The sequence below is a fragment of the Zonotrichia albicollis genome, chromosome Z (assembly GCF_047830755.1).
Source record: "Zonotrichia albicollis isolate bZonAlb1 chromosome Z, bZonAlb1.hap1, whole genome shotgun sequence".
Taxonomy (NCBI): Eukaryota; Metazoa; Chordata; class Aves; order Passeriformes; family Passerellidae; genus Zonotrichia; species Zonotrichia albicollis.
The window spans coordinates 65,370,950-65,395,205 of NC_133860.1; the positions used below are offsets into that span (position 1 = coordinate 65,370,950).

The 24,256-nt window shown below is 39.7% G+C and overlaps 1 protein-coding gene across 2 annotated transcripts in view; it reads right to left on the reverse strand.

The window, feature by feature from the left end:
• Nucleotides 1-1,420: 1,420 nt before the first annotated feature.
• ACO1 (aconitase 1) overlaps nucleotides 1,421-24,256 on the reverse strand; it is a 54,656-nt gene continuing 31,820 nt past the window's right edge. For both annotated transcript variants that reach the window (XM_005492687.4, XM_074533079.1), the window contains exons 4-21: nucleotides 23,511-23,648; nucleotides 22,095-22,164; nucleotides 21,807-21,990; nucleotides 18,919-19,058; nucleotides 17,791-17,962; nucleotides 17,249-17,349; nucleotides 16,148-16,264; nucleotides 14,721-14,880; nucleotides 11,467-11,602; nucleotides 10,567-10,651; nucleotides 10,138-10,294; nucleotides 9,482-9,606; nucleotides 8,215-8,319; nucleotides 7,399-7,541; nucleotides 5,859-6,006; nucleotides 5,323-5,445; nucleotides 2,869-3,054; nucleotides 1,421-2,125 (exon numbers count right to left, since the gene is read on the reverse strand). In XM_005492687.4, the coding sequence (XP_005492744.1) occupies nucleotides 2,012-2,125; nucleotides 2,869-3,054; nucleotides 5,323-5,445; nucleotides 5,859-6,006; nucleotides 7,399-7,541; nucleotides 8,215-8,319; nucleotides 9,482-9,606; nucleotides 10,138-10,294; nucleotides 10,567-10,651; nucleotides 11,467-11,602; nucleotides 14,721-14,880; nucleotides 16,148-16,264; nucleotides 17,249-17,349; nucleotides 17,791-17,962; nucleotides 18,919-19,058; nucleotides 21,807-21,990; nucleotides 22,095-22,164; nucleotides 23,511-23,648 (2,404 nt within the window). In that variant the 3' untranslated portion in view covers nucleotides 1,421-2,011. The remainder of the gene's footprint in view (nucleotides 2,126-2,868; nucleotides 3,055-5,322; nucleotides 5,446-5,858; nucleotides 6,007-7,398; nucleotides 7,542-8,214; nucleotides 8,320-9,481; nucleotides 9,607-10,137; nucleotides 10,295-10,566; nucleotides 10,652-11,466; nucleotides 11,603-14,720; nucleotides 14,881-16,147; nucleotides 16,265-17,248; nucleotides 17,350-17,790; nucleotides 17,963-18,918; nucleotides 19,059-21,806; nucleotides 21,991-22,094; nucleotides 22,165-23,510; nucleotides 23,649-24,256) is intronic.

The window sequence follows — 24,256 nt, forward strand, 5'->3', positions numbered from 1 at the left end:
CCATCTCCTTTGGGACTTTGGGCATTTAAAAAAAAAAAATCAGTCCAAAATTCCAGTTTATAGTAGTAACTTCTGGGCAGTTGAACTTGAAAGGTTTTGATATTTTCCTACTCTTAAAACACAAGGATTTCTCACTAAAACTTTGCAATTCAGCCTAAGTACTAAAGGTTGATGGGATAACATATTAATAAGAATTTAGCTTGATACAAGAAGCCTTTCTTTCAGTACACTGCTTCAGTGAAGATGGGAGGGTGGAGGAAGAACACCAGCACTCTGTGGCCTTTGAGAATATCTGATTTTTTTAAAAAAACCCTGAAGCTGAAATTGCATAATTCTTACTAAGATTACTACCATATTAACTATGTTCACAGAATCATAGAACAGCTATGGCTGGGAGGGACCTCTAAAAGTCATCTTGTGATCCAAGGGATTGCACAGGACAATGTTAAAATGTCCAGACAGCATCTGAACATCTCCAAGGACGGAGACACCAAGACCTCTCTTGGCAATCTCCTCCCACTGGTGCTTGGTCCCTCAGAGTGAAGAAGTGTTTGTTCACAGGGAACATCCTGTGTTTCACACTGTTTGAGCCCACTGCTTCTTGCTCTGTCATAAAGCAACACTGAAAAGAGCCTGGCTGCATATTCTTTTGTGCCCTCCATTCAGGTATTTGTACACAAACAGCAGAGATATCCCTGAGCCTTCCCATCACTAGACTAAACAGACCCAGCTTTCAGCTTCTCCTTGTGAGAGACATTTCAGGCCCTGCAGGATTGTGGTGGGCCTCTGATGGATTTACTAGAGGAGCCACTATCAAGCAATAGCATGTTTCAGGTACAGTGCAGTCTTTGTGCACTCCTGAAGTCTCTTCTTTCATAACTTTTTTAACAGTTGGTTTTTATCCAGAAACAGCCAGACCTGACTGCACTACAAACACATTAGGAAATTACTTTGAAGTAATTTCTCCACTATATTAATTGTTGTGGCAGTTGCTGTAAATACAGCTAAGAGTGAGAATTGTTTATCTATGAATAAGATTAATTTATCCCTGTAAATATATTCACATGGCACTGTTGATTGGGCAGTCACTGACTGCTTTGAGTGCATGAATGTAATTACTGGTTGCTAACTGACAAAGAAATTGCAGATGAGGATCTTGAAAGTGTGGAGATTGTCTTCTTGACGGCACTAAAGCGATGGAATGTACCATGCCAGTATTCTCTTAGGTTACAGAAGACTCCCAGTATCTGACAGTATTTGTATTCATTCTAGCTCATGCAAACTTCTCAAAGAAACTAGAATTAAAATAAATGAAAAGCCAAGACTCATATGATTCTGTTCCTACAGGGACAATGATAAGAGTTTAAGTTGAAGTTTTGCTCTGCATCACAACACTAAGGATAAAATGACAGAACCACCAAACTTTTTAAAAATAAATTTAATTTTATCTATTAGAAATATCCCCAATAAGTTCACCTTTCCACAAAGGCTTAGATTTTAAAGAGAGTTCACATTTTTTTAAATGAATAAACAGCTAAATAATTTTAATATTAGATTCAGATTCTGTTTAACTGAATAAGAAAGCAAGTCAGTGTCAGGTAATAGGAAGGAATAAAAATTTTTTATACTGTCAGTTAATTTCTAGGATCACTGATATGAGCATAGAACTTAACTTCAGAGTCAAACAAACTGGATCAAATACATGAAATCAGCATGTGATCTTCAATGGTTCTACAGATGCCAGCAGTACTTTAATGACTTTTGCATTATATTCTAAGGTAAGTCAAGCCAACTGTTATACAAAACAGTTATAAATGCTGTTTACTTTATATGGGTGTGTCCAGCTTCCTGATACACAGAAAAATTCAGCACTGTAAACAAGCCTTCTAATACAATCCACAGAAAAAAAATTGTTCATTTTATGGTTCACACTTTAGCATGATTACTATAGTTTAATTGCGCTCAGGAGAAACAGGTTTGTACCTGGACCTTTCTGCTTTATTGTTTTTTATTAGGATGCCATTTTCCGGATCATGTAGTTCAGAATGCCGCCATTGTGGAAGTAAGTGAGCTCCACATCCGTGTCAAATCTCATGATGGCATTAAAGGTTTTCCCAGTGTCCAGCTGTTAGGGTCAAAGAAAGTCATTCAAGGAGCAGAACCATGCACATGTTACTTGACATCATAGTAAAATAAATACTACTAGCATAGTTTTGCTATCTTAAAAAATTGTGATAGAAAGCAAAAGTGAACAGGCACCAATGCTTCTATCCACACTAAACTACAGGAAGCTGCTTGAGAGGAAAGTGGTTTAAGATAAACCAGAACAAACACAGTATGGAGTCTCTTTGCACTTGCTGCTTCATTTATAACTGAGAATTTTATAGTGGACTCTGAGTGGTTAGACCAGACTACAGGATGGCTTTGTGCTAATTTAAACAGTTTGTGCATCCTGCTTTTATATCCTGTCATAGTAAATCACAGAATGGTTTGGGCTGGAAGGGACATTAAGGATCACCTAGTTCAAACCCCCACTGCCATGGGTGGGGAACTTTCCACTAGAGAAGGTTGCTCAAAGCCTTATGCAACCTAACCTTGAACCCTTCCAGGAGAAGGAATCCACAGCTTCTCCAAGCAGTAGTTCCAGTGCCTCATCTCAAATTATTCCTTGTATCTAACCTAATTCTACCCTCCTCAAGTTTAACCCCCTATTAGAACAACTATTTTAATCTCCTTCACTGTCTCAATTCTTCTCCCTATTTTAAGCTAATCTCACTGCCATATGACAAAGCATATGTTTTGAACAGAAAGTTAATTTTGAGTAAAAATACAGTGATTCAGAAAATTCATCACTTAGGTGTCTCATACCTTAATCTGGACATTCATCTGTGGTTTTAGGTTTTCAGGAATGATAATAGTATAACGCTCCCGTCCAGTGAGTCCTAAAGTTCCTGCATCCTCTCCAGGTAAATACTGCAGAGGAATCACTCCCATTCCTACTAGGTTGCTTCTATGAATTCTCTCATAGCTTTCAGCAAGCACAGCCTTGACACCCTGGGAAATATACAACAGGTTGAGTTATTTCATGGTTCAGAACAGTCTTGCTGTACTCACAAGAAGAAAATTGGATTGTTTGTGTGTCATGGTTTGAGCCTGGCACAGAGCCAGTGCCTTCATGAAAATGCCCTCACCCTGGTGTCTGCTGTGAGATGTGACCAGGAATAAGCAAAACAGGCTCCAGCTTAAACATAAAGAACACTTTATTACTTAAACTACAGGAAAATAGGGAAAAACTATAAGGAAAAGAAAAAAAAATTGAAAACCTTACAAAAAACCACTTTCCTCCTCCCCACTACCTGACTTTCTCAATCCGATACATTCTCTCAAAGCACCAACTGCTCAGCCTGGCACCACACTTTAGTATACTCAAACTTCAGTTCATGAAGAGGAGAGGAGTCCTTCTTGTTCCATAGGCTTCCCTTGGAAACACACTGAAACCTCGTGTGCTTCCCTGTCACTTCGGCACCGCCCGGAAAAAAAGTCTTTTTGCCGCTTGTGACATCTTCTTTCCATGCTCAGTGCTCTCACTACTGTGCATGGCCAGAGCTGCTTTTAGGGCTGTCTTTTAAAGATGCCTTGTCTCACTCCAAAAAGGCACAGTCTCTGCTTTGGGACATCTGTCCCCCCCATATTTTTCCAACCCCCTGGAGCCGGGGGGTCCTCACGATGAACTCTCCTAGTTCTGAGCCACTGCTTCCCCCTAAGTGCAGTCTCTGTGTCACAGGAACAAACTGAGTCCATGGCCACAAGAAAAGTCCAGCTAAAAAGCCACTCTAAATCATCTCTCCCCATTCAATCATCTCTACGTTCTTCGAGCCAAGTCTTTGTCTCATCTCATCTCTTATCTCCCTTCTTATTCAGCTTCGAGGAGGATTAGCATTTTTGCAAGGCCCCAATCATGAAAGAAAAGAGTTAAAACTTTCAGTCTCTGTCTGTCCCAGAGCTGCGGCACTCCCACACACGCTGCCGCTCCGGCCAAGCACTCTTCCCCCCTTTTCTCCTCCTGGGCCGGCTGCTATCACATTCAGTGTCGCCGGCTCTCTCTCTCCCTCCTGAGGGAGGGGAGATGGCTGCCCGAGGGCTGACTCCCTGAGATCTTCTACTCTTCTATCTTTGAAGGCCTCCTCACCTCCCATCTCTGTCCAGGCCCAGGGCCTACCACGTGGCTGCCCCTCCCCCGCCCAGCAGCAGCGGCTGGACAGGGGAGGGAGATCTGACTTCTTCGCCTCGACGTCTCAAGAGAGCCTCCCAAGGCCAGAGCCCTGCTTTTTAACCCCTGTGTATTCTCAAAAGTGTGTCCAAACTCCACTGGCTACACCAAGTGTCAGTATCAAACTCCGAACATCCATTGGTTTGACTACAGCATCTCAGAATTCTCACTTCTTCTTAGTCAAATTACTACATTGTGGTTCCCTCCATTTAATTTACCAGATACTGGTAGAGTCAGCAGGTCTGACAGCAAACTGTCCAGGATGATTTGATTGTACATTAACTTTCACACCTCTCTAAAAGAAGCCTGACTCAAAAAAGTAAAACATTTTCTCAGGAATCCTGCATCTACTTTAACATGTCTTAACGCAGTGCACCACTATCATTTCCATTACTGCTCCTAATTCAGTGTTGCCCTCTTATAAGCACCAGGTTGCAGTTTAATTAATTTTGAAAATTTGACATGTTAATACAGTTAACACAAAAACTCATTGCCAGAAAAAAACCTCCAAAAACCTAGATGAACTTAAATACCAACTCTCTTGTGCATTTTTCTAATAATGCAAGAAAGCTTGAATCAGAGTTCTTTATGTAAACAGTGTAAGACTGGACGGACAAAGAAAGAAACAGGTATTTCACTGTATATGGATCTGGATTTGGCTCCCATGGTGAAGCTGTGCTAACTTTAATTTTCACTGATACTCTTCTCTTACACTTTCTTGTTTCCTTGCTAAGTGAGCTTACAGATGCTGCTGAAAGCAGACCTATGGCTTATGGGGCTACTGGAAGTGGAAGTATAGAAACTGGCCTTTCAAGTTTGGCCTTATGGACTTCTAGATGAAGATTAGTCAAGCCTTCCAGTCGGAACAAGAGCTATTAATATTAAATAGCTTTTGCCAACTCTACTGTATCTCTTGGAGGCAGCTGAGATTTCAAAATATCTCTTGCTACCAAAAGTGAGAATGAGTTACCCAGGATTTTGTCATAAGCTAGTTGTACTAACAAATAAATGCACTGTTAACACTGTCCTCCTAGTTTACTGTAGCCACTCACCAAGAGGAACGGTCCTTTAGCAGCCCAGTCTCTGGAACTTCCTGCACCATATTCCTTCCCAGCCAGCACAATCAGAGGATGACCAGCCTGCTTGTATCTTTCTGCAGCATCAAAAACGTCCAGCTGGAATAAAAATGCCAAACGCTTTGTAAAGTTTTTGCGAGTGGAATCACAGTTCCAGGGAAAGGAGGGAAAAAAGTGTCCCCACATAAACAATTGAAGCCCACAACTTCCACCAAACAGCAGTTTAAGGATATTGACCACACAGCACTTTGTGGCTTCTAGTCTGATCTCCTTCCTAACACAAACCTGCACCTTCCATTGCTGCTTTTACAGTGGTTACATTCTCCACTGATAGGCCTGAAAGGACCATATTGCATAGGTACATGTGACTGCTTCCCTGAGTCAGCTCCTGCCCCCTCAATTAGCTTTACTTAAAAGGTACTGAAGTAAATGACCTAAGCTGGTAAGAAGGAAAGCCAGCACTAATCCACACTTGTCAGTAAGCCACAGTTTAGAGCACCATGTGTACTTACAGTTTCCCCAGAAGGGAAGTGGATTGTCTGAGGTCCTTGTTTATCAATAAACTTGTTGACCAAGCGAATGTTTGCAAATGTCCCTCTGGCCATGACAGCATCATTCCCTCTGCGGGAGCCGTAAGAATTGAACTCTCGAGGAGTCAAGCTATTAAGGGAAAAGAAGAAAGGAAACTGTGTTAGTTTTGGACTAAAAGCACCCTGCTCTAAAAAAAGGAAGTAATAAATTGGTGTTTCTGAGGCAGGTATGTGTGTAGTTCCCAGCCTAGCTGTAGGACCCGGTTAGCTAATACTTAATCTTTGAGATGTTTTGAAGGAAAAGTAATTTACACATAGCTACAGTTTGGTCAGAAAAAGCAGATTCCATAATGTTCTCAACTCTTGCCCTAGAAATAGTACCCAACAGTGACGCAAGGACATAATTCACATTAAGTCAGCAGATGCAACACCATTTTTTTCTTAATAGCTGGTGCCCAAAGATCCTCATTGTTTATACTACTATAGCATCTAGAACAATGGAAGAGCACTGTGCTAAATATCTAAAAGGCAGCAGGAATCTCTCCTGCAAGTTAGAACTACAGAAGAAAAATTTCACTTGCAAACAGAAATATGAGAATGAGGGCACTCATCACTGCAGCCTAACCAGCCTAACAAAAAATGCACTAGAATGTGATAGAAAATTACACTGCTTGCACTGGGCTACATCCAAACTGCAGCTATGACATACAGCATCTGTTTTGTAATGCATGTAGAACTATTCAGATTTCCAAGTTACTGATGGCAGGGGGTCAGAGAGTCCAGAGCAGTTGGTTTTCAATCTTCTTCACTGTTTTAATCTATTCTCTCTCCAAAATTATTAGGTCTAGTGAGTTTTTATGTCAGTGCTGTTGCTCAAAACACCACTGAAGTTGTAAGAAGTGCTATAATCAGAGAATAAAAGCATTATATTGCCTGTGAAGTCTGAATAAGTCAATTTGGTAAGTCCTTGTGTTGCCTTAAGTTGAACCCCAAGTACTAAACTGACAGACTGGCCATCGAAAAAGATGAACATTTTACAAGACTCCAATCACAAGAGATTTGCCAATTATTGCAGCTGCACTGAAACCTAAACTTCTGGATGTTCTGTAGTGCCTAAGAGCCTAGATATGTGAAATAGTTGCACACACTAGAAAAAATTAATATAAAACTCATTTTGGCACTAACGAAAACAGTCATTTTGCTTTGATAGGGAGACAAATCTTGATTCCCTTATTTATGAATAAATGTACAGGCTACTTTTCTTCCCCTATTTCCATAAAAAAGTCTTTAACTCTACAGGGATAACAGATGTACGCACTATTCTACTTCTTACACTTAGTGAGAGCTGCTGAAGTAGCAGAAAGAGAAATGCTTTTCTTTAATTTTTATGTTGTCCGGGCAGCTGTCAAGGTATACAAGTGTACGTGAACAGACAGAAGGTATCTGTGCCTGTTACATGGCATAACAGTAATGGTTTGTTTTCCCTCCCCAATGAATGACAAGAACAATAAGCAGCGCTTACCCTCTGCTGGTCAAATAACGGGCTGCAGGACTATTTCTTGCTATGTTCCCAGCTGGAGATATGTGGTCAGTTGTCACAGAATCCCCAAAACTCAACAGGACATAAGCACCTTCTATTGTTTTGGGGGTCTGAAGACCCAAAGTCTAAGCCATCATAAATACAAAGAAAACAATTAATGTATGAAAAATAATTCCTTTATCTTCCTCAAAAAAGTGGAAATTTCAAAATGAAGTCTCCCTTTTTATACAGATTAGGAGAAAGAAAAAATCCAACACAATTAAAAATCTTTATGTTCTTGAACAAATATGATGCCCTGGCTGTCTCCAGCAAGTTCATGCATGAAGAAAATACAGCAGACAAAAAAACAGTCAAGGCTTCCCATGACACATGAATGAAAATTGAGAATTCCTAGACATGTGCATGCATTAAAGTCTACATTTACTTTTAAATGGCACTGAATTACCAATTCAAACACTGAACTATTTGGTGCAACATGCAAGCAGGCAAAACAGTGCATTTAATTTCCTGCTGCTTTTCTTTGCTTGCTTTGTGAACATTTAGAAGCATTTCAACTTAAAAGGAAAAGGAGACTTTTCAAGAGCCCTGAAGTGAAAGGGAATCCTTACAATTTTGAGATTCACTCATGCCTTTGTATTAAAATGAACACAATAGCACAATTCTAACATTTAAGTACCAAGGCCTCAATAGGCTTTTATGAATCCTCTCAGCCCCCTTGAAGTGGCTTTCCTTCTCCTTCAATATGAGTCAAGATCACTGCACACTTTGGCTTGATTCAAAGGGAAAGCACGTACGTACCAGACCATCAAAGAAAGGAGGAGACTTGATATAAGTAGACTTGGGATTCCAAGTATACAGTTTATCTGAAGGAGCATCTAAGGCATTCCAAGCTTTGTTTACTGTCTGAAAAACATATAAAATACTTTCATTGACTTCTAAGTTTTCAGAAGCAACATAATTACTTCAGAATCCAGGTAAAATTACAAATTAAACTTTAGCAAAAGCCTTATGCATTTCTTAGAGCACTTTGGAAAATGCAAATGCTAAAATAACTATCTACATTATTTTTGGGGGTGTTTTTAATGATTCTATCTATTAAAAAATTTAGGAAAATCCTAATTTCATTACAAAAGAAGAGACATTCATCCCGTTTTTTGAGAATAACCTGTATTATGTACACAGGTAACACTTTATAATTGTCTATTTTTTTTAAGTAATTTTAAGAAGCTTCCCTAACATAAAAACAATAAGAATATTTTGTTTCAAAGCTTGAGAAAGATTTATAGGAAGTTATTATGAAGTACAAGTCTTTTTCCCGATATCAATCCTATTAGTTAACTGTAGCAGATAGGGCCTGGCGTTCGGAAGATCTCGTGATGTTACGGGAAGACAGGGCCCCTGTCCCCTTAGATAAGAAAATTAACATAGGAATGTAGCCCCCTAAACCAGATTCCAGTAACTTTCCACTTGCCCAGGTAACTTTCCATCCCCTACTAACCATAGATGGTAAAGACAGACCCCCACCTGACGTAGAAGCCCCCTAGACTATAAAACCCCACGGGAAGAGAGAATAAAGGCCTTTGATCCTCCACCATATTGGTGTCCGCGTGTTTCTTAGGCCCGAGCGACCCTGGGGAAATGGGTCGCCGTGCTGTTTCCTGAAACCAGGCCGCCTGCCTTGTATCAGAAGGCAACAGTTAACGCAAATGAATTTTATGTCAGTTGAAAAAAAATCAAACATCTGTGAAGCTGGAATATTCCACCTTCTACTATCAGCTGGGGTGGCTGTTGAAAACATATCATTTACATATCAGTATTTACACATCAGTAACATATCACATTACCTTAAAAATACTGTAAGGAGCAATTTTCAAAACATGGCTGTCTGAAAGAATGAATTAATTATCCAGAAGATTTAAAAAAAAAACCCTCATCTGAATATCTGTCAGAACAAGAGCAAAACCTAGACATGAGAAAGGTTAATTTCATTATCATAATCATCTTATTTGATATCTTCAGAACAGCAGAGTACATCAATCAAATACTGCCAAGAGGATTAATTCACCTCTATTTTTTCGTAGACCTCCTTGAACATCCCAGGAATAACAAATTGACGCTCAACAGCCTGAATCTCATTTCTTGTTGGCCAGATATCTTTCAGGAAAATCTTCTTCCCTGAAGCATTTATTCCTGTATAAAATGATATTGTCAATTTTGTTGCATATATGTTTCATTAAGAAGAAAGAGAAGTTTACCACGATGGTCTCCGGCTATGTTTTCTTTGTAACACTCACAGGACACACTTTATTTCACTTGCAAGGATCTAACAAAAAACTGAGTCACAAACTTGATAATACCTGTACATAACTCTTCTTTTGTGACTTCCAATGGCCTTCCAGAACAATTTATAGAATCATTTATGCTGGAAAGGCTCTTTGAAGGTTCTTGAAGAGAACCTTCTTGAAGGCCTTTGAAAATCTACTACCCTGATATAACCAAAAATATGATCCAGTGGAATTAGGGGGAAGCCAAGCCAGAGCATTATTCTTTCTCCATCATCTCTGACTCCTTCTTGCTCTGACTCTTAACAATTGTATAATTTGTGTCCCACAAGTAGTTAGTACTTCAAAGCTCTTCCCTAGGACAAATGTTTCGGAAGTGCTTAATTTCCAAGAGTTTAGTTCATAAGCTGTGAAAAGAAGCATCCCAACACTGTCTTACCTAAAGGCTCTTTCTCAAAGTCGATCCGGATGGTCCCTGCTATAGCATAGGCTATCACCAGCGGTGGGGAGGCCAGGTAGTTAGCACGGGTGTTGGGATGGACACGCCCTTCAAAATTCCTATTGCCAGACAACACACCCACTGCCACAAGGTCTCCCTATAACATGGAGTTTGAGACAAAGATAGGTCAGGCTCTTGCAGAATCCACACACACAACAACTCTGCAGAGTCTCACTGCACTGCAACAACAATGACCAGTCACAGAACTGTCTCCTGAACAATCCCAAAACACTTCCCACAGAAAAGAATATAGACTGAATTTACTTTGCACAGAGCTGAAAAAAGTCAACACACAGTACAACACAGCTCAGAACAGCACACAGCAGAGAACAGCTAACATAAATGAGTCGCACAAGAAAAACTGCTTACCTGTGTAATGGCCTCAACAACAGACTCTGGTAGGGGTCCACTATTGCCAATACATGTCATACAGCCATAACCCACCACATCAAACCTATACAAAGTATAAAAATAATGGTGAACAAAAAGCTACCTTGGAGCAAGATATTTAACCACTCAGCAGATGGCAATGGTTACTTTCAGGAGAAACACTGTTTTAACGAATGAAATGCTACTGAGAATAGCATTTTTCAAATGCTCTATTTTTACAACTGCAGTGACTGTCCATGCACACAGAATGGGAAATGCGTTACCTAGCAAGAGGAACAACAGTATAGTGTCATTTACACTGTTTCAAAACAATTAGTCTTGAAAATAACCCATTCTCCTGCTTAAGAACGTAAGTCTTCAAGAAGTTACAGCAGGCCTTCATGATTGGTACAAAGCCAGCCAGCACAACAGCAATGTGTTTACTCAGGCAGGATCACACCATAAGGTACCTGCATTATCTTTTAAGTTGTACAGAGAAATAGTAATTCGATTGCATCACTTGCTTGTGGATGTTAGCTTGGCCAGGGAGAGAGAAATGGCAATAGTTTCTCACAGTGGTTTGTGAGAATTTTAGGGAGTTGAAGGAATGTGGTAACTTGTTAGTATAGATCATCTGCACATGGTGTTTTTCCACTTTGTTTTCCTGTTCTTCTCAAAGACAGTGTGTGAGGAAGATGTTTTTTATTAACTAATTAATCAAGTAAAATGTATCATATCAGTTTATATAAACTAGAGAACTCTTTGTAACAAAGTTTCTTTTCTCTTCTTACAATTGAATCTCTTGTCTGTTCTTGTGTCATTCTCAGCTCAAGAGTAACACTTGTTGATGATGCTTTCAGTTAAGCAGCCATAGGACAACAGTAAGAAAAGCACACTTACCCTAGTTGAGAAAGGTAATGCATAACTCCACTCTCCCTCAGATAGTAAGTGACAACCCCGCTTCCTGGGGACAGGCTAGTTTTAATGTATGGCTTCACTGTCAAACCAGCTTCAACAGCTTTCTTAGCAAGCAATCCTGAAAAATACAGAGGATAGCTGCAGATTTTCCTGGAAGTGAGACAGTTTGGTTGATAAGCATGTTAGGAGAGATACCATTACAGAACTGGAACAGCAAAGGCATCAGCAATGAATCGGTACAGCAAGCCGACACCACTAATTCCGTGACAACCAGCTAGAGGACAAGTACTCTGTTGAACTGTACATCCAGCCTGCAATTTCTGTTCCACTAGAAAACTGATGGAAGTTGCACTCAATAAGATGCACTCCCTGGGGCAGCAAGAAGACATTCAAAATTCAGAGCACTATTTGTAAGACAAATGTCTCACAAAAAATGCAATGAAGACCTGTGAAGTTCCCGCTTACCATGGTGCAGTAACCCAGAGAAGAAAAAACTGCCAGCATAGGACTTGCTGCCCTCAGGAGCAGAAGGCTATGAGAGCACCAATGCTGGCAGCCCTTGCCTCAAACAAGTCATCTCATAATCCACAGATTGTTACACAAGTGCTGTTTTACCACTCCTGGATTTGTAATATGCATAGAGATATTTCAGCGGAAGGTCTTACCAGGCACAAATTTATCCTGCATTCCTTCCTTTGAAACAAATTGTCCATACTGAGATGCATGTTCAGAGAACAAGTCCTCTCCAGTTCTTTTCCAGGATGAACATAAAAGAAGCACCAGATAGGCAAACTATGCAAAACCTCACATTCCCAAGCTGCATTCTCCCCCTCACACATGACATTCATCTAGATAAGAAAATAGATAAGCTGTGCTTTGATCCAACGTGATCTCCAGCAGGAAGATGTGATCAAACTGGTTTGTCTTTGCCAGCTGTCTGGCACCTCTGTTAGACATGACCTGGACCATGACACTTTTAAGTGTTGTGTGAGATGGCTTACACATGCAAATTTAAAGAAGTGGTCCTATTCCTGAAGTTGCTGAGATTCCTTAGCTACTAGAAGAATCTGCAGAAACTGCAACTCTTGAATACTTCTGCAAATGAGACCATGAACAAATAGTCATCCTAGGAACTGACAGTTTGACAACCTGTTTGAAAGTGTTGGCCTCTGTCTTGCTGCTTATACCAGTTCCGAAAAGATAGCATAGTCAAACTCTCAAAGTTGGCAAGGAAATGCCAGAACTTCAGTTCCTCTGAGCAACATTAATCCAACACCTCTTTAAGGTCAGACTAGGCTATCAAAGTTCCTACAGCACATACCCACTATCCCCACAGACACAGAGCCCCTGCATAATGCACAGGATATATAGCAGAGCAGGAGTTTGAAACATCTGCTCATATCCTGGATTTTTTTCGCTTCGTTAGTTAATTGGGAACACTGTATGTTTATTTACTTTCATTTGAAACCTCATCCTGAAAGCCAAACTATTGTGTTTCTTCTTGGTATCTCTTTTGGGTATTCTCAACACTGCTGCTTGCTAATAGTTATCAGAGACTAACAGAATTACTTTTTCCTTCCTTGTCAAGGTCAAAACACAAATGCTGCTGTACAGAAAGGCTGCAAAGGTGAGAGTAGTCACTAAATCTGAGCACATACACCAAAATCCTTAGGACTACATTATTGAGGGTGCTGTGCATTACATAGTAGTGAATGCACTCAAAGTGCATTCAGCATCCCTACTGCTTCAGAGAAGATCAAAAATGCATGTCATTAGCCTGGGAGTCAAACACTAGAGGAAACTATCCTCAACAGGCACAACTGAAGGATACATCCACACCTAGAACTAAGGGAATAGACAAGGCAAACAGAGTCTGCCTGGAGAAAACCTGCTTCTTGATCCTTGGAAGAAAGAAATACAGATATATTTCGGTGATAATGCAGAAAGGACCCGAGGAAAGCAGTATACTGCCCAGGCTGTTCTGTTAAAGTCAAGTGGATTGGGACATCTTGTTCAATTCCGAACTCCATTCAATTCCTCTCAAAGTGGTAAGAAAATGAGCAGGTCTCTCCTTTCCTTCTCCTTTGCCCCACATCTTAGTTGATGATGGACTTTGAACCTTAGAGTTTAAAAGACCTTTGGCCTGGGAGGGGGTGAACTGCTGGTATGTAAAATATGCAAAGATAGATTCTGGTCTAAAAGCAAGTGATAAATATCACCTCAAAAAGGCAAACACAAAGTGACTGTTGACAGCCCAAAAGCTTCCCAACACCACAGAGGAACAAATAGAAATTATATTTCTTTAACCAGGAAGTAATCCCCTCTGGTGAAGGGCCTTTGTACTGCCCAGTGCACATCCCTTCTGACCTTTGCAGGAATAAAGTCTGCATCACATGAACGGTCTGACAGACTTGTAAGCCTCTATGCAGCGATTATCATATAGTGACAGATACCATCTATGTATATGTTTACAGAGGAGAGAAAGAAATATGTAAACATGTAGCCAAGCACCTGGGAAACTGGGTCAAACTTGTCCAGTATAGACTGAACCCTTTGAGCTGACATTCTTCATTCCTATTTTTTTGCCAGAAGCACACATTAGGAATGACAAATTTTCTGTCCAGACTAGTCATGTTAAAAATGAACAATCTTGGGACCTGAAATTTTTACAACCAAGTTAGACTAACTGTTCTGTAGTGGTGCATACCAAGCTCACCTCTGGCTTCCCCTTGGATGCAATTAAGATGTAAATGAAAAGGCTGTGAAAGCTGGCAATCCCTGAGAATACAATTTGCTTCCTCTCCTCACACCTACCATGCCTCCAGACTCTCGTAACAGCTTTAGAGGACAACCGCTAGCTAAATGTGTGTTTTTCACTCTGATAACAGATCAGAGCACCTTCAGAGCACCCCAGAAGATCATTCTGCACTGTGCCTCTTCTGGCAACAGCCTCTTCTTATCTCTGTATATCAGCTTCTGTGCATTTGGAAAAGTATCAAAAGTGTTGCTTGCCTTGTAGAAAAGACAGTGCAGGAAGAATACATTTTTGTCAACTTATATTTCTAACTACCACTTCCACAAGTCCTTCACTATCCTTAGAAACTAAGCTCAGTTTTAACACTCCAAATGACAAAACCAGCACTGCATACCTTGAATTATGTCCGTGTTGTTGCTGACTTTAGGACACACTTTCAGAGCCACAGAGAAACTACTGCACATTGGGCCAATCAGCTTACCTGCACCCAACATAACTGAGGGATTACTGGTGTTTGTACAGCTTGTAATGGCAGCAATCACTACTGAACCGTGAGCAAGCTCGAAGTCATGGCCCTCAAAATTAAATTTCATTATGCTGTTGTGTCGGTCTGGTGCAATCTGGAATCCCTTGAATCCTTGCTGTAGGAGGAGAAAGTAAGAATCAAAATGAGTGGTTAATATAAACATTTTGACTGAACATTAGTATGGGCTGTTTTTTCAGGAATGAAAAGCATCTGTTAGTCACATCCATGCTTGTGCTTTTAGGTCTGATTGTGAAGGCTTGCATCTCTAGTCAACCAAAATTATGGACAAAATTTTTTTTTGCTGGAGATTCTCCTCTTCTCTGTTTACTGGTAAAACAGGCAGTCCTTGCAGAAAAATATATTTGTATTTTCTTCCTGCATGAATATACCCTTCTTTGAATTTCTCAGATGCTTCTTACTCCTGTTACAGATCTTACAGATTCCCGATCACACATAGTCTTAGCACACAATCTGTTCCTGAGATTTTAGCATAACATGTAAAATTTTTAAGCCAGGATTATCAAACAGCTTGATAAACCAGGAGTTGATTTGAGAGGCAAAGGTCTGACAGTTGGAAAAAATAAAAAAGAGCAAAGACCAAGTAGGCACTGTTCATGTAATGAAAAATTACATTTAGAGATCTGAAAGTATAAGATCACCTAAAGGAGTTTGGAAAATGTAACAAACCAAGAATTATGGGGAACTGCTGTAGTTTATGTTTCTTTTACATCACTGGAGTTCTGTAGTGCCTTTAACAAGGGTGGTTACTGTATCAGGTAAAGATTCAAACTGATTTAGAAAACTTAAGTATCCAGGAATATTCATTCAAATATAAATCCAGCTCCTCTTTCAATGACCACTTTTGACTGGATGATGCAGAATGTAGTCATTGTTTTCTGTCTTTACCACCACCATCCAAGAGTCACAGAGACACATGCAGTTCTGCTCTGCTGAACAAATTCAATATTTAGTGCAAAATTACATCGTGGATTCAGGGCATAACCTGCTTGGAATGCTTGGAGAGCTAAAGAGGTGGGTAGTTATCTCAGAACTCAGTGCAGCAGGTATTTTGTCCCCTCTATTAACAACCCCCTATTGTGGCAGAGTTCAGAAATCTCTAGTCTATGTCAAAATCATGTTAGACCTAAGATCAGAAAGAAATACTACTCCAATAGGGCATGAACATCTTCATGCAAGAGAAGCAACATCACAATTTTAAACTACCTGTTGCTTGTCTCACCTCCAAAACTGCAGTCAAATATCCTCATTTATTTTTCAGTAGGCAAACAAACAATACACGACCCCATAATGTAGTTCCTGAACACCAGACAGCTTTTAGAAGCACGAATTAGTTTGTTTGCCCAAATGTTCCTACTCCCTACCTTGGCTCCCAGACAAGTCTCAAAGTCCTTTTTCATATCTGACACAGCAACTTTGTCCTGAGGTCTTTTTGGTCCACTGCAGCAAGGCACAACAGTATGGAGATCCAACTCAACAACCTGTTCAAGTAAGATAAACAGAGAGTGGTTGGGCACTGCCTGATAAGTTGAAGCCAGGTAAGCCATAGGTATGCTTACCTCTGCTGGTTGAATCAATGCTAAGTCTGCATATTGTTATTTGCAGAAATTATTGAAAACACTTGAGAATGGGAAGAGTAGAAGAAAAGAAACACTTCTAATTTTAGACACTGCCAGCTCACAGGTATGGCTATCAAAAGTACTGAAGTTATTGAAAAACCCAATGTAACTAAAGCATCTAAGCATTATAAATTATTTTTTAATTTGTCTTTTCACATGCTAGAAGCAGGTTAAAAAAATCATGTGAAGAGATACTGGAACTGATACAAAACAAAGCAGACTATTCATCTACTCCTCACCCATCCTCCCACTTTGTTTCCGTAAGGTGCTACATCCTTCCAAATCTACTAAGATTTTTGAATAATCATGCAGACCCGAATACAAGTTGCAACATAAAATTTTACAGTAGAGAAAACCAGAAATATTCTTGACTTTCCTGGACACAGAGTAAGATCCTAATTTTCTTGCACAGAAAATTAGCTGTGTGCTTTGTGGTTACCACAGAGGGTTTCTAAGGGTCCTGATTCACACTGTAAAACAACTGACTGAACAGAAAAAAACTGCATACAGGGCTTACACACACAACATCCACATTATCTCCACAGCTACAATTCAGTGTACCTTCAGTCTGGAAGGCCTTCTCAAAGCTCCATTGAACAGAACTGAAAGAATCTGCACCAGCTGGAGGTCAACTGAGAGCCAATCTATACCTACATCCAAGTTTTCACACCTGAAGAGCCAGCTGTCTCACTCCACTGGGCCTTAAAAAAAGACAGCTGTGCAGACCAAAGCAAAAGCCAAGGAATCCCTTGACTATTTCTTAGTTTCTGTGAAAAACAGACAATTGTCGCAATAAAATAGGACAGGGCATAAAGCAAGGAGCCAGAAAACAGAGTAATTTCTAACCTGTGTGAAGTCCGGATCCTGAGAAGAGTTCGTGAAATCTCTTAGCATTCCCACAGCCTCAAGATACCTTTTTGTGCACATAACCTTTTCTTTGTCACGGCCTAAAATGAAAGCCAGATACAGCAAAACCAAAATACAAGTTAAATTCAGGAATCATCATCTGACAGAATAGAGCAAAAAAAGTGCATAACAGGCATGCTGTCAATAGCACTACAAGACTCTTTCAAGACAAATATTAGAGATCCACTAAAAACAAACTGATTGCACACACTAAGTGGCTTTTGCAGAACAAAATCTTAGTTTCCTATTTTTGTCATCTGGACAATCTAGGCTCAGGTTTTTGCCAGTCTGCCATAAGTCCAACACTCAGCTCTTCCTAAACATGCATCCTAATTGCAAAAACTAGTCTCAATAAGTAAATACCAAGAAAAAAATGAACTGAAGCTCAGAAGGCTTCACCTGATTCAATTCCACTGCTAATGTCATATAGACCTGGCATCCTTTCAATTGCCCCTTAACTTACAGTCTCTTCTTATACTCACCAGTTTGTACCAGGTACCCAATGCTAATATCATCCACTGGAAAATAGGCAGCTGTTGCTCCATACTCTGGACACATATTGGCAATGGTGGCTCGGTCAGCAATCGACAGCTGGGCAACACCAGGACCAAAAAACTCCACAAATTTACCCACTACTCCAACTTGGCGAAGATGCTGTTATAAAAATACAGTGCCTGTGTCATTGCTATGTTTCAAAAGACATGAGCATGTCTGTTATGAAATCCTGCTTTTGACTCAGAAATCTCTTGTGAGGATTTCTACAGCCATTTGAAACCAAGAAGTTTTTTCTAAAATAATTCATGAATATGAGGACATAGAGATGTAAAGTTTCAAAAATAAGATACAACATAGGACCATATTTCTTTGAAAACTTGCTCTTCCTTTCATTTAAACTAGAGGGCCTTGCAATTGTCTTTTTCTCAACATGACGTTCTAAGAGGAAAGAGAACTGCGTGGGGAGTTTTCACACAGCAAACCCAGGAAGATAGAAAAATAGGGAAAACCAACTGCACAAGTACATGTGAACACACACAACATTTGAATAAAATTATGAAAAAGTGTTGCCTTTTCGCTTTTGAAGGTCTCTCTGTAGACAGTATTCCATGATGAATTTCTGCACCAGATTTCTGACTTCCAACAACACTAATGCTGACCCAGTAATACTCTTAATTCAGTGACAATGCACAGAGTGAGTAAGCATGTTATAAATATATGACAAGAGTCAAACACCTGCACATGAAAGAAATAAGACTGCAATGCTTACTGTCTGGTTTCCAGCTTTTGTATTGCCTAATTTTAAGTAGTGACCTCAAAAAACAAGTCATCAGGGTTCTTTTGAGGCAGAGGAAAAAGTGTTGCTCCAAAACACTACTGAATTCCAAAATACCCCAACATATATTTTGTGTGGGTTCTGGGAAACGGATTTGCCTAAAAAATGTCCTTAATGAGCTGAATCCAATCCACAGAAAGTGGTAAAGGTTTTTAAAAATTCAAAATGGCTACCTGGAAGCACACGTAGGGTTCTTACACATTCTGTACAGCAGCTCTGTCCTACAGAATGTGTTTATCTCTCAGCAGTAACATCAAAATATCAAATCTTGATAATTTACCTTGGTAATGGTGAGCACAATGTCAGTGGATGTCACCAGCGGCTGAGGGTTTCCTACCAGCTTATAGCCAACCACCTCAGGAAGCACCATGCTGATCGGCTGTCCCAACATCACTGCTTCTGCTTCAATGCCACCCACACCTGCACACAACAGGAAGACAAAATGTGACTGTTCAGAAAGATATTAACATATCAGAGATAAACTTGTGAAGTCAATTGCCTGATGAGTGCTCTATTTAAGGTGTGAAAGGGGAGAGAAACCATACAGTCTGAGTCTTCTGCTAAGAGGCATACCTCATCTCGCTGCTGTTCCTGCAAGGTTGGGCTTTTAAATTTCATTTAGTTTCATATTTTCATCCTTGTTCCTAAGCCATTAAATGGGATACTATGTGAATCTAAGGATGATTGGCTTTTACAAGAACAGATGTAAAATTTTTACTTAATATCTTAAATATGTAATGCAACAAACCAAGAACCACTGACATGGCACTGAATATGTGCTGTGAGTGAAACATATGCAGACCATGATTGCTGGTCACCAAACAAAAAATCAGAAATTATTTTGAAAGAAAGAAATGTTACTAAAGAATGCTAACATAAAAGGTACTTGTTAAGACAGAAATATTTTCCCTTATGTCCACTATGTTTCAGCAGGGTTTAGGAATGTGTAGGTGGAAACTGTTGCATAAGCACACCTCCACTATCAGAATTCCAGCTACTACTTAATATTGCTAATTTATTAAGGTGGCATATCAAGATGTCATAGTCATATGCAAAATAACAAAGCCATGATGTTTATTATCTAGCAACTTAGCATTAAGCAGCCAAGCCATCAAGCAGTTATATACATCTGTTAATTTAGAAGATAATGCTGTGACAGAACAAATCATGTGGCTCCTTTCACTGGATGTTGAATAATTCAATTTACATTTAAGTAAATTGAAATAACTGACTGGCTACCACTGACAGTCACGAACCAAGTTCAACATCACCAGCCCCTGGAAAAAATGCTGGATCCAAGAATATGCAAGAATTTAAGCCCATATGCTATAGACTCTGTCCAGCCATACTTTCCATATTCTGGAGAAAAACTGAAGCTAAGTGTCACTATAGGACACGAAAAAACACAAGCTCACACCGCTGTTCTCAAGGTGAAGGTGAAGAAAAAAGGGAAGTTTATTTTCGGACTTCAACATTTATAGTTTTCTAAAAGTGACAGTGGATTGGAGGGTGGCAGTGCCACCTCTCCAATGACACTGGTCAAACCAACAGTCCATCAACTCTCTCTTCTTCCATAAAGGAATGCAAGACAAGGAGTTATTTACAGAAAGTGTGTGAGAAAGTTCACTACAAGAATGTAAACATCATAAGGCTTAGAAATTCTTAAAAAAACAGGGTGACAGCTAAGAGCTACACTTTTCCAAACAGCTTTTACTGCTACAACTTCATCTAAACGATGGCTCCATGCATATGCTGTAACCAAATATAGAATAAGAGATGTGCCTAATCCCAAAGGTGTCATGCTTTAGATGCATTGAAGTTGTTTACCTTTGTATTCTAAGCCAGAAACTCTTTCACCCTTGATTCAGAAAATTTCACACAACCAATACTGCTGCAGTACAAGAGGTGGGTCATTAAAATCAGAAAGTCCTACCATATGTGGTGCTCAAGCACATTCATGAACAGCTAACAAATACTCTTTAAAAAACATAGTGTGTTTCATATTTGTACAACAGCTGCTTCAGTAGTGCTCCTATCACTATATCACAGGAAAACAAAGGCTCAGTTGAAGTCTTTGCTACTGTATGGGACGACTACAAATACTTCCACTCCATAGTTACCTATTTATTCAATAATTCAAGCACTTCCATTCACCACTACAAGGAAAAATAAATTATTTATACCTATTCCTGTAGCAAATATTGTGCAGAGAACTGGTATTAGAGCATCACAGCTATGTTTTACATAATATCCTCTCCAATAATTTAGTAATTCAGATTTAATTTTCAGTACTTCCACCTAACAGATTTGTATCTGCAGTACTTTTTGGATAATCCAACACTTTCAAAGTAGCAAAGTGACACAAGAAAAATTGGATGGTCAGTGATACTTCAATTCTCTTTTTTAATATTTTCGTTTTCTACTTCCTTGTCATTTAAATGCAGAATGGAAAAGAATATATAAAAAAACCCAAACAAAGCCAATAACACGTGTAGCAGAATCATCTGAGGCAGTTATCAGAAAGGGGAGCTTAGTTACAAAGTCATATAAGAAGCCTTATCAGGTTACTTGCATTTGGGGTTAGGCTATGTAAGTGTGTCTAGCTGGCACAAAAACCACTTTTCTTCACAGCAGCCCATACACGGCCATGTTTTAGATTTGTGACCAAACCAGTGTTGATAGCACACCAGAATTTTAGCTATTGCTAAGCAGTCCTTACACAGCATCGATGCTCTTTGCTTTTCACCCTGCCCCTCAGCAACCTGGGGTGGGAAAAACACTGTGAGAGGTACAGCCAGGAGAGCTGAAGAGAGCTGAACAATGAGACATTCCATGCCATAAAACATCAGGCTCATCCCCAGTCGGGGAGGTGGGCTTTCCAAAGTGGCCACTGCCCAGGAACTGGCTGGGCTTTGGCGACTGACTGCCTTTACATCACTTCTTTCATTTCCTTTCCCTGCACTCACACCTCTTCACCTAAACTGTGTTTCTCTCTAGCCATTACTTTAATCTTGCATTTGGACTAACAGTCCTCTTCCCCATTGTGCTAGCAGGAGGAGGGAGGAAGTGACTGGGTGGGGGTGATCTGCCAACCAGGATCAACTCACCAGAGCCCAAACCACAGCTCCCTGAGCCAGGAGACTGCTCACAATACACTGCTGTACATACCCCAGCCAAGCACCCCCAAGCCATCTATCATGGTGGTGTGTGAGTCAGTGCCAACCACACTGTCTGGATAGTAGTAGCCATCCTGATCCATCACCACTCTTGCCAAGTACTCCAGGTTCACTTGGTGGATGATCCCAGAGCCCGGCGGAATAATCCTCAAGTTTGTAAAAGCTTGAGAGCCCCACTGAAACAAAAGAAATTAAAGTAAAATATTTTCAACATGAGCACTGGAAGAACTTTCATTCACTGAACTTTATTCCATGCAAATAAGATTATTTTTGTCGATACCTTTAAGAATTCAAATCTTTCTTTGTTCCTTTCAAATTCCAGATCCTGATTTTTTTGCAAGCTGTCTGGCCTGCAAATGAAAATTATCAGCTGTCAGAACCAAAATTACCACGTGAATTTTATATCTAGTCAAAGGTTGAAAGAAAAGAAGATTTATTAGCTAATGTGAATGCTGATCCATTGCACCATTTTAATATCACTACAGGCAACCAATTAAAAGGATTTAGGAAATCTTAAGAGATAACACCTGAACTCCGTTTCAAATGTGAATACTAATCTGCATTTGGCAGCCTTAAATACTGTAGCCTGGGAAAAGCAACACTGCATGTTAATGAAATGTGACTTTTCCAACACCAAAACCAGAAGGAATCAGCAAGGCAGTAAAGGAAACTGGAACACAACTGTCCTGCAACTTCCACATTTGTGGTCACTATGATAGAGTAGTGTCTGAAGACCCTGTGTTTCAAAACAGTGTTAACAAATTCTTCACTTCAATCAGCTGCCTAACTTGGGTCTGCAGAGTTTGAAAGAACTGAAGCGTAAATCTGACCAATGTTCTCTATATGAGAGAAAAATCTCTATTTTCTTGCATATGCTTTTGAGGTTAACAGAAATAAAATAAGACTGTGACAAAAAATCATGATTTGTAACTGCATACCAAAAATCTACAAGCTGTAAGGAAAGCACCATAAAACATGCGATTGCAGGATCTCTTTGGAAGATTAGTTCAGCAGGCCCATATTTATGTACCTTGGAGGGCAGAAGGGCCTGTATACAGAGGTCTTTTATTTCACTGTAGGTCTAGTGAATCCTAGTACATCTTTTTATCTTTGTCCTCATCATGCTGAGCATTTAACAGCCTTTCCAGAACTCATGAGGGCCATAGTAAGCAGCACCTCATGCTCTTTTGCTTGGAAGCACTGAAGCAGAAAGCAGTTCTTCAGAACTGAGCCTAGTGTAGATCACCTCTATTCTTAGAAAAGTGAGGAAGAAAGGATGAATGAGAACATTTCCTTTCTTAAAAACCCCTATAGGGTCAAAAAAGTGTACTAGGGAAAAAAAATGTCATTTCTGAGCGATTAACAATAATAGCATTATTAAAGTACAATAAACTCAGGCCTGGAATGAGTCTGTTTCTATCAACAGTTTAGTACAGGCTTTTGCAGCTGATAGATACACCACAGATAGAGAAAATTCTCCCCCCAACTCACCACAGCCGATACAACAGTCTAACTTTAAAATTTTCTAGTATTTGGAATGTTGTAGTACAAATGCTACCAGTATGTTAGCATTGTATGCTAATATATGTATATTGTAGTACAAATGCTAACCAGTAGAACTACCTTGATGACCAGTACCTAGATTCAATTGACTTACTACCATTAAGAAGTTAAAGAGTGATTTTTTTATTCTTACTGTCTGTTAAAATCCACCTGGATGGAGTGATCTATCACGAGATCAGCAGGACAGATAGGATTTATTTTTTCAGGGTCCCCACCAAGTTTCTTCACAGCATCACGCATTGCAGCAAAGTCAACCACAGCAGGCACCCCACTGCAACAGAAACAAAATAGGCATGGTGAAACAATTTGGAAAAGAGAAAAAAAACCAAAAAAAAACCCCAGTCCTGAGATACAGAACAGACAGCTAGTGTCACATACAAAGCAAACTGTATTCCATTTTCAGTGTAAGCAAATAATGAGTAGCAACCAGAACTTCTGGAATTTCAACACTTAACTTAGGTCTAAGAGATCGTACACTTTTCAATATTTCTTTTAACACAGCTTCTGATGCTTCTCTGCCCACACATTCTCAGTTTTCTACTGAGGTATATTCTACCATAATATCTTCAACCAACTTGGAAAACCCTCTTACTTACCTATCTGATTTTGCTGGGTGCTAAAACAAAAAGAGTTCTCTGATGTGCTCTTAAGGACCTGGCATCAATGAGCAACCCACTGAAAAAACTACATTTCTGTAAGAGCATCCCAAAGCAGTAAGGGTTTATGTTTTTAACTCTGACCATAAGGAAGTTATTACAATTTTTTTTAATATCAGAAACCATGCAACAACAGCAGTAAAAGGCTTTTTGGTTCCTACTGAATTTTACCTTGAAAATCTTGAATAATTACCAAAAAAATAAACAGGAAAAAGGATCCACA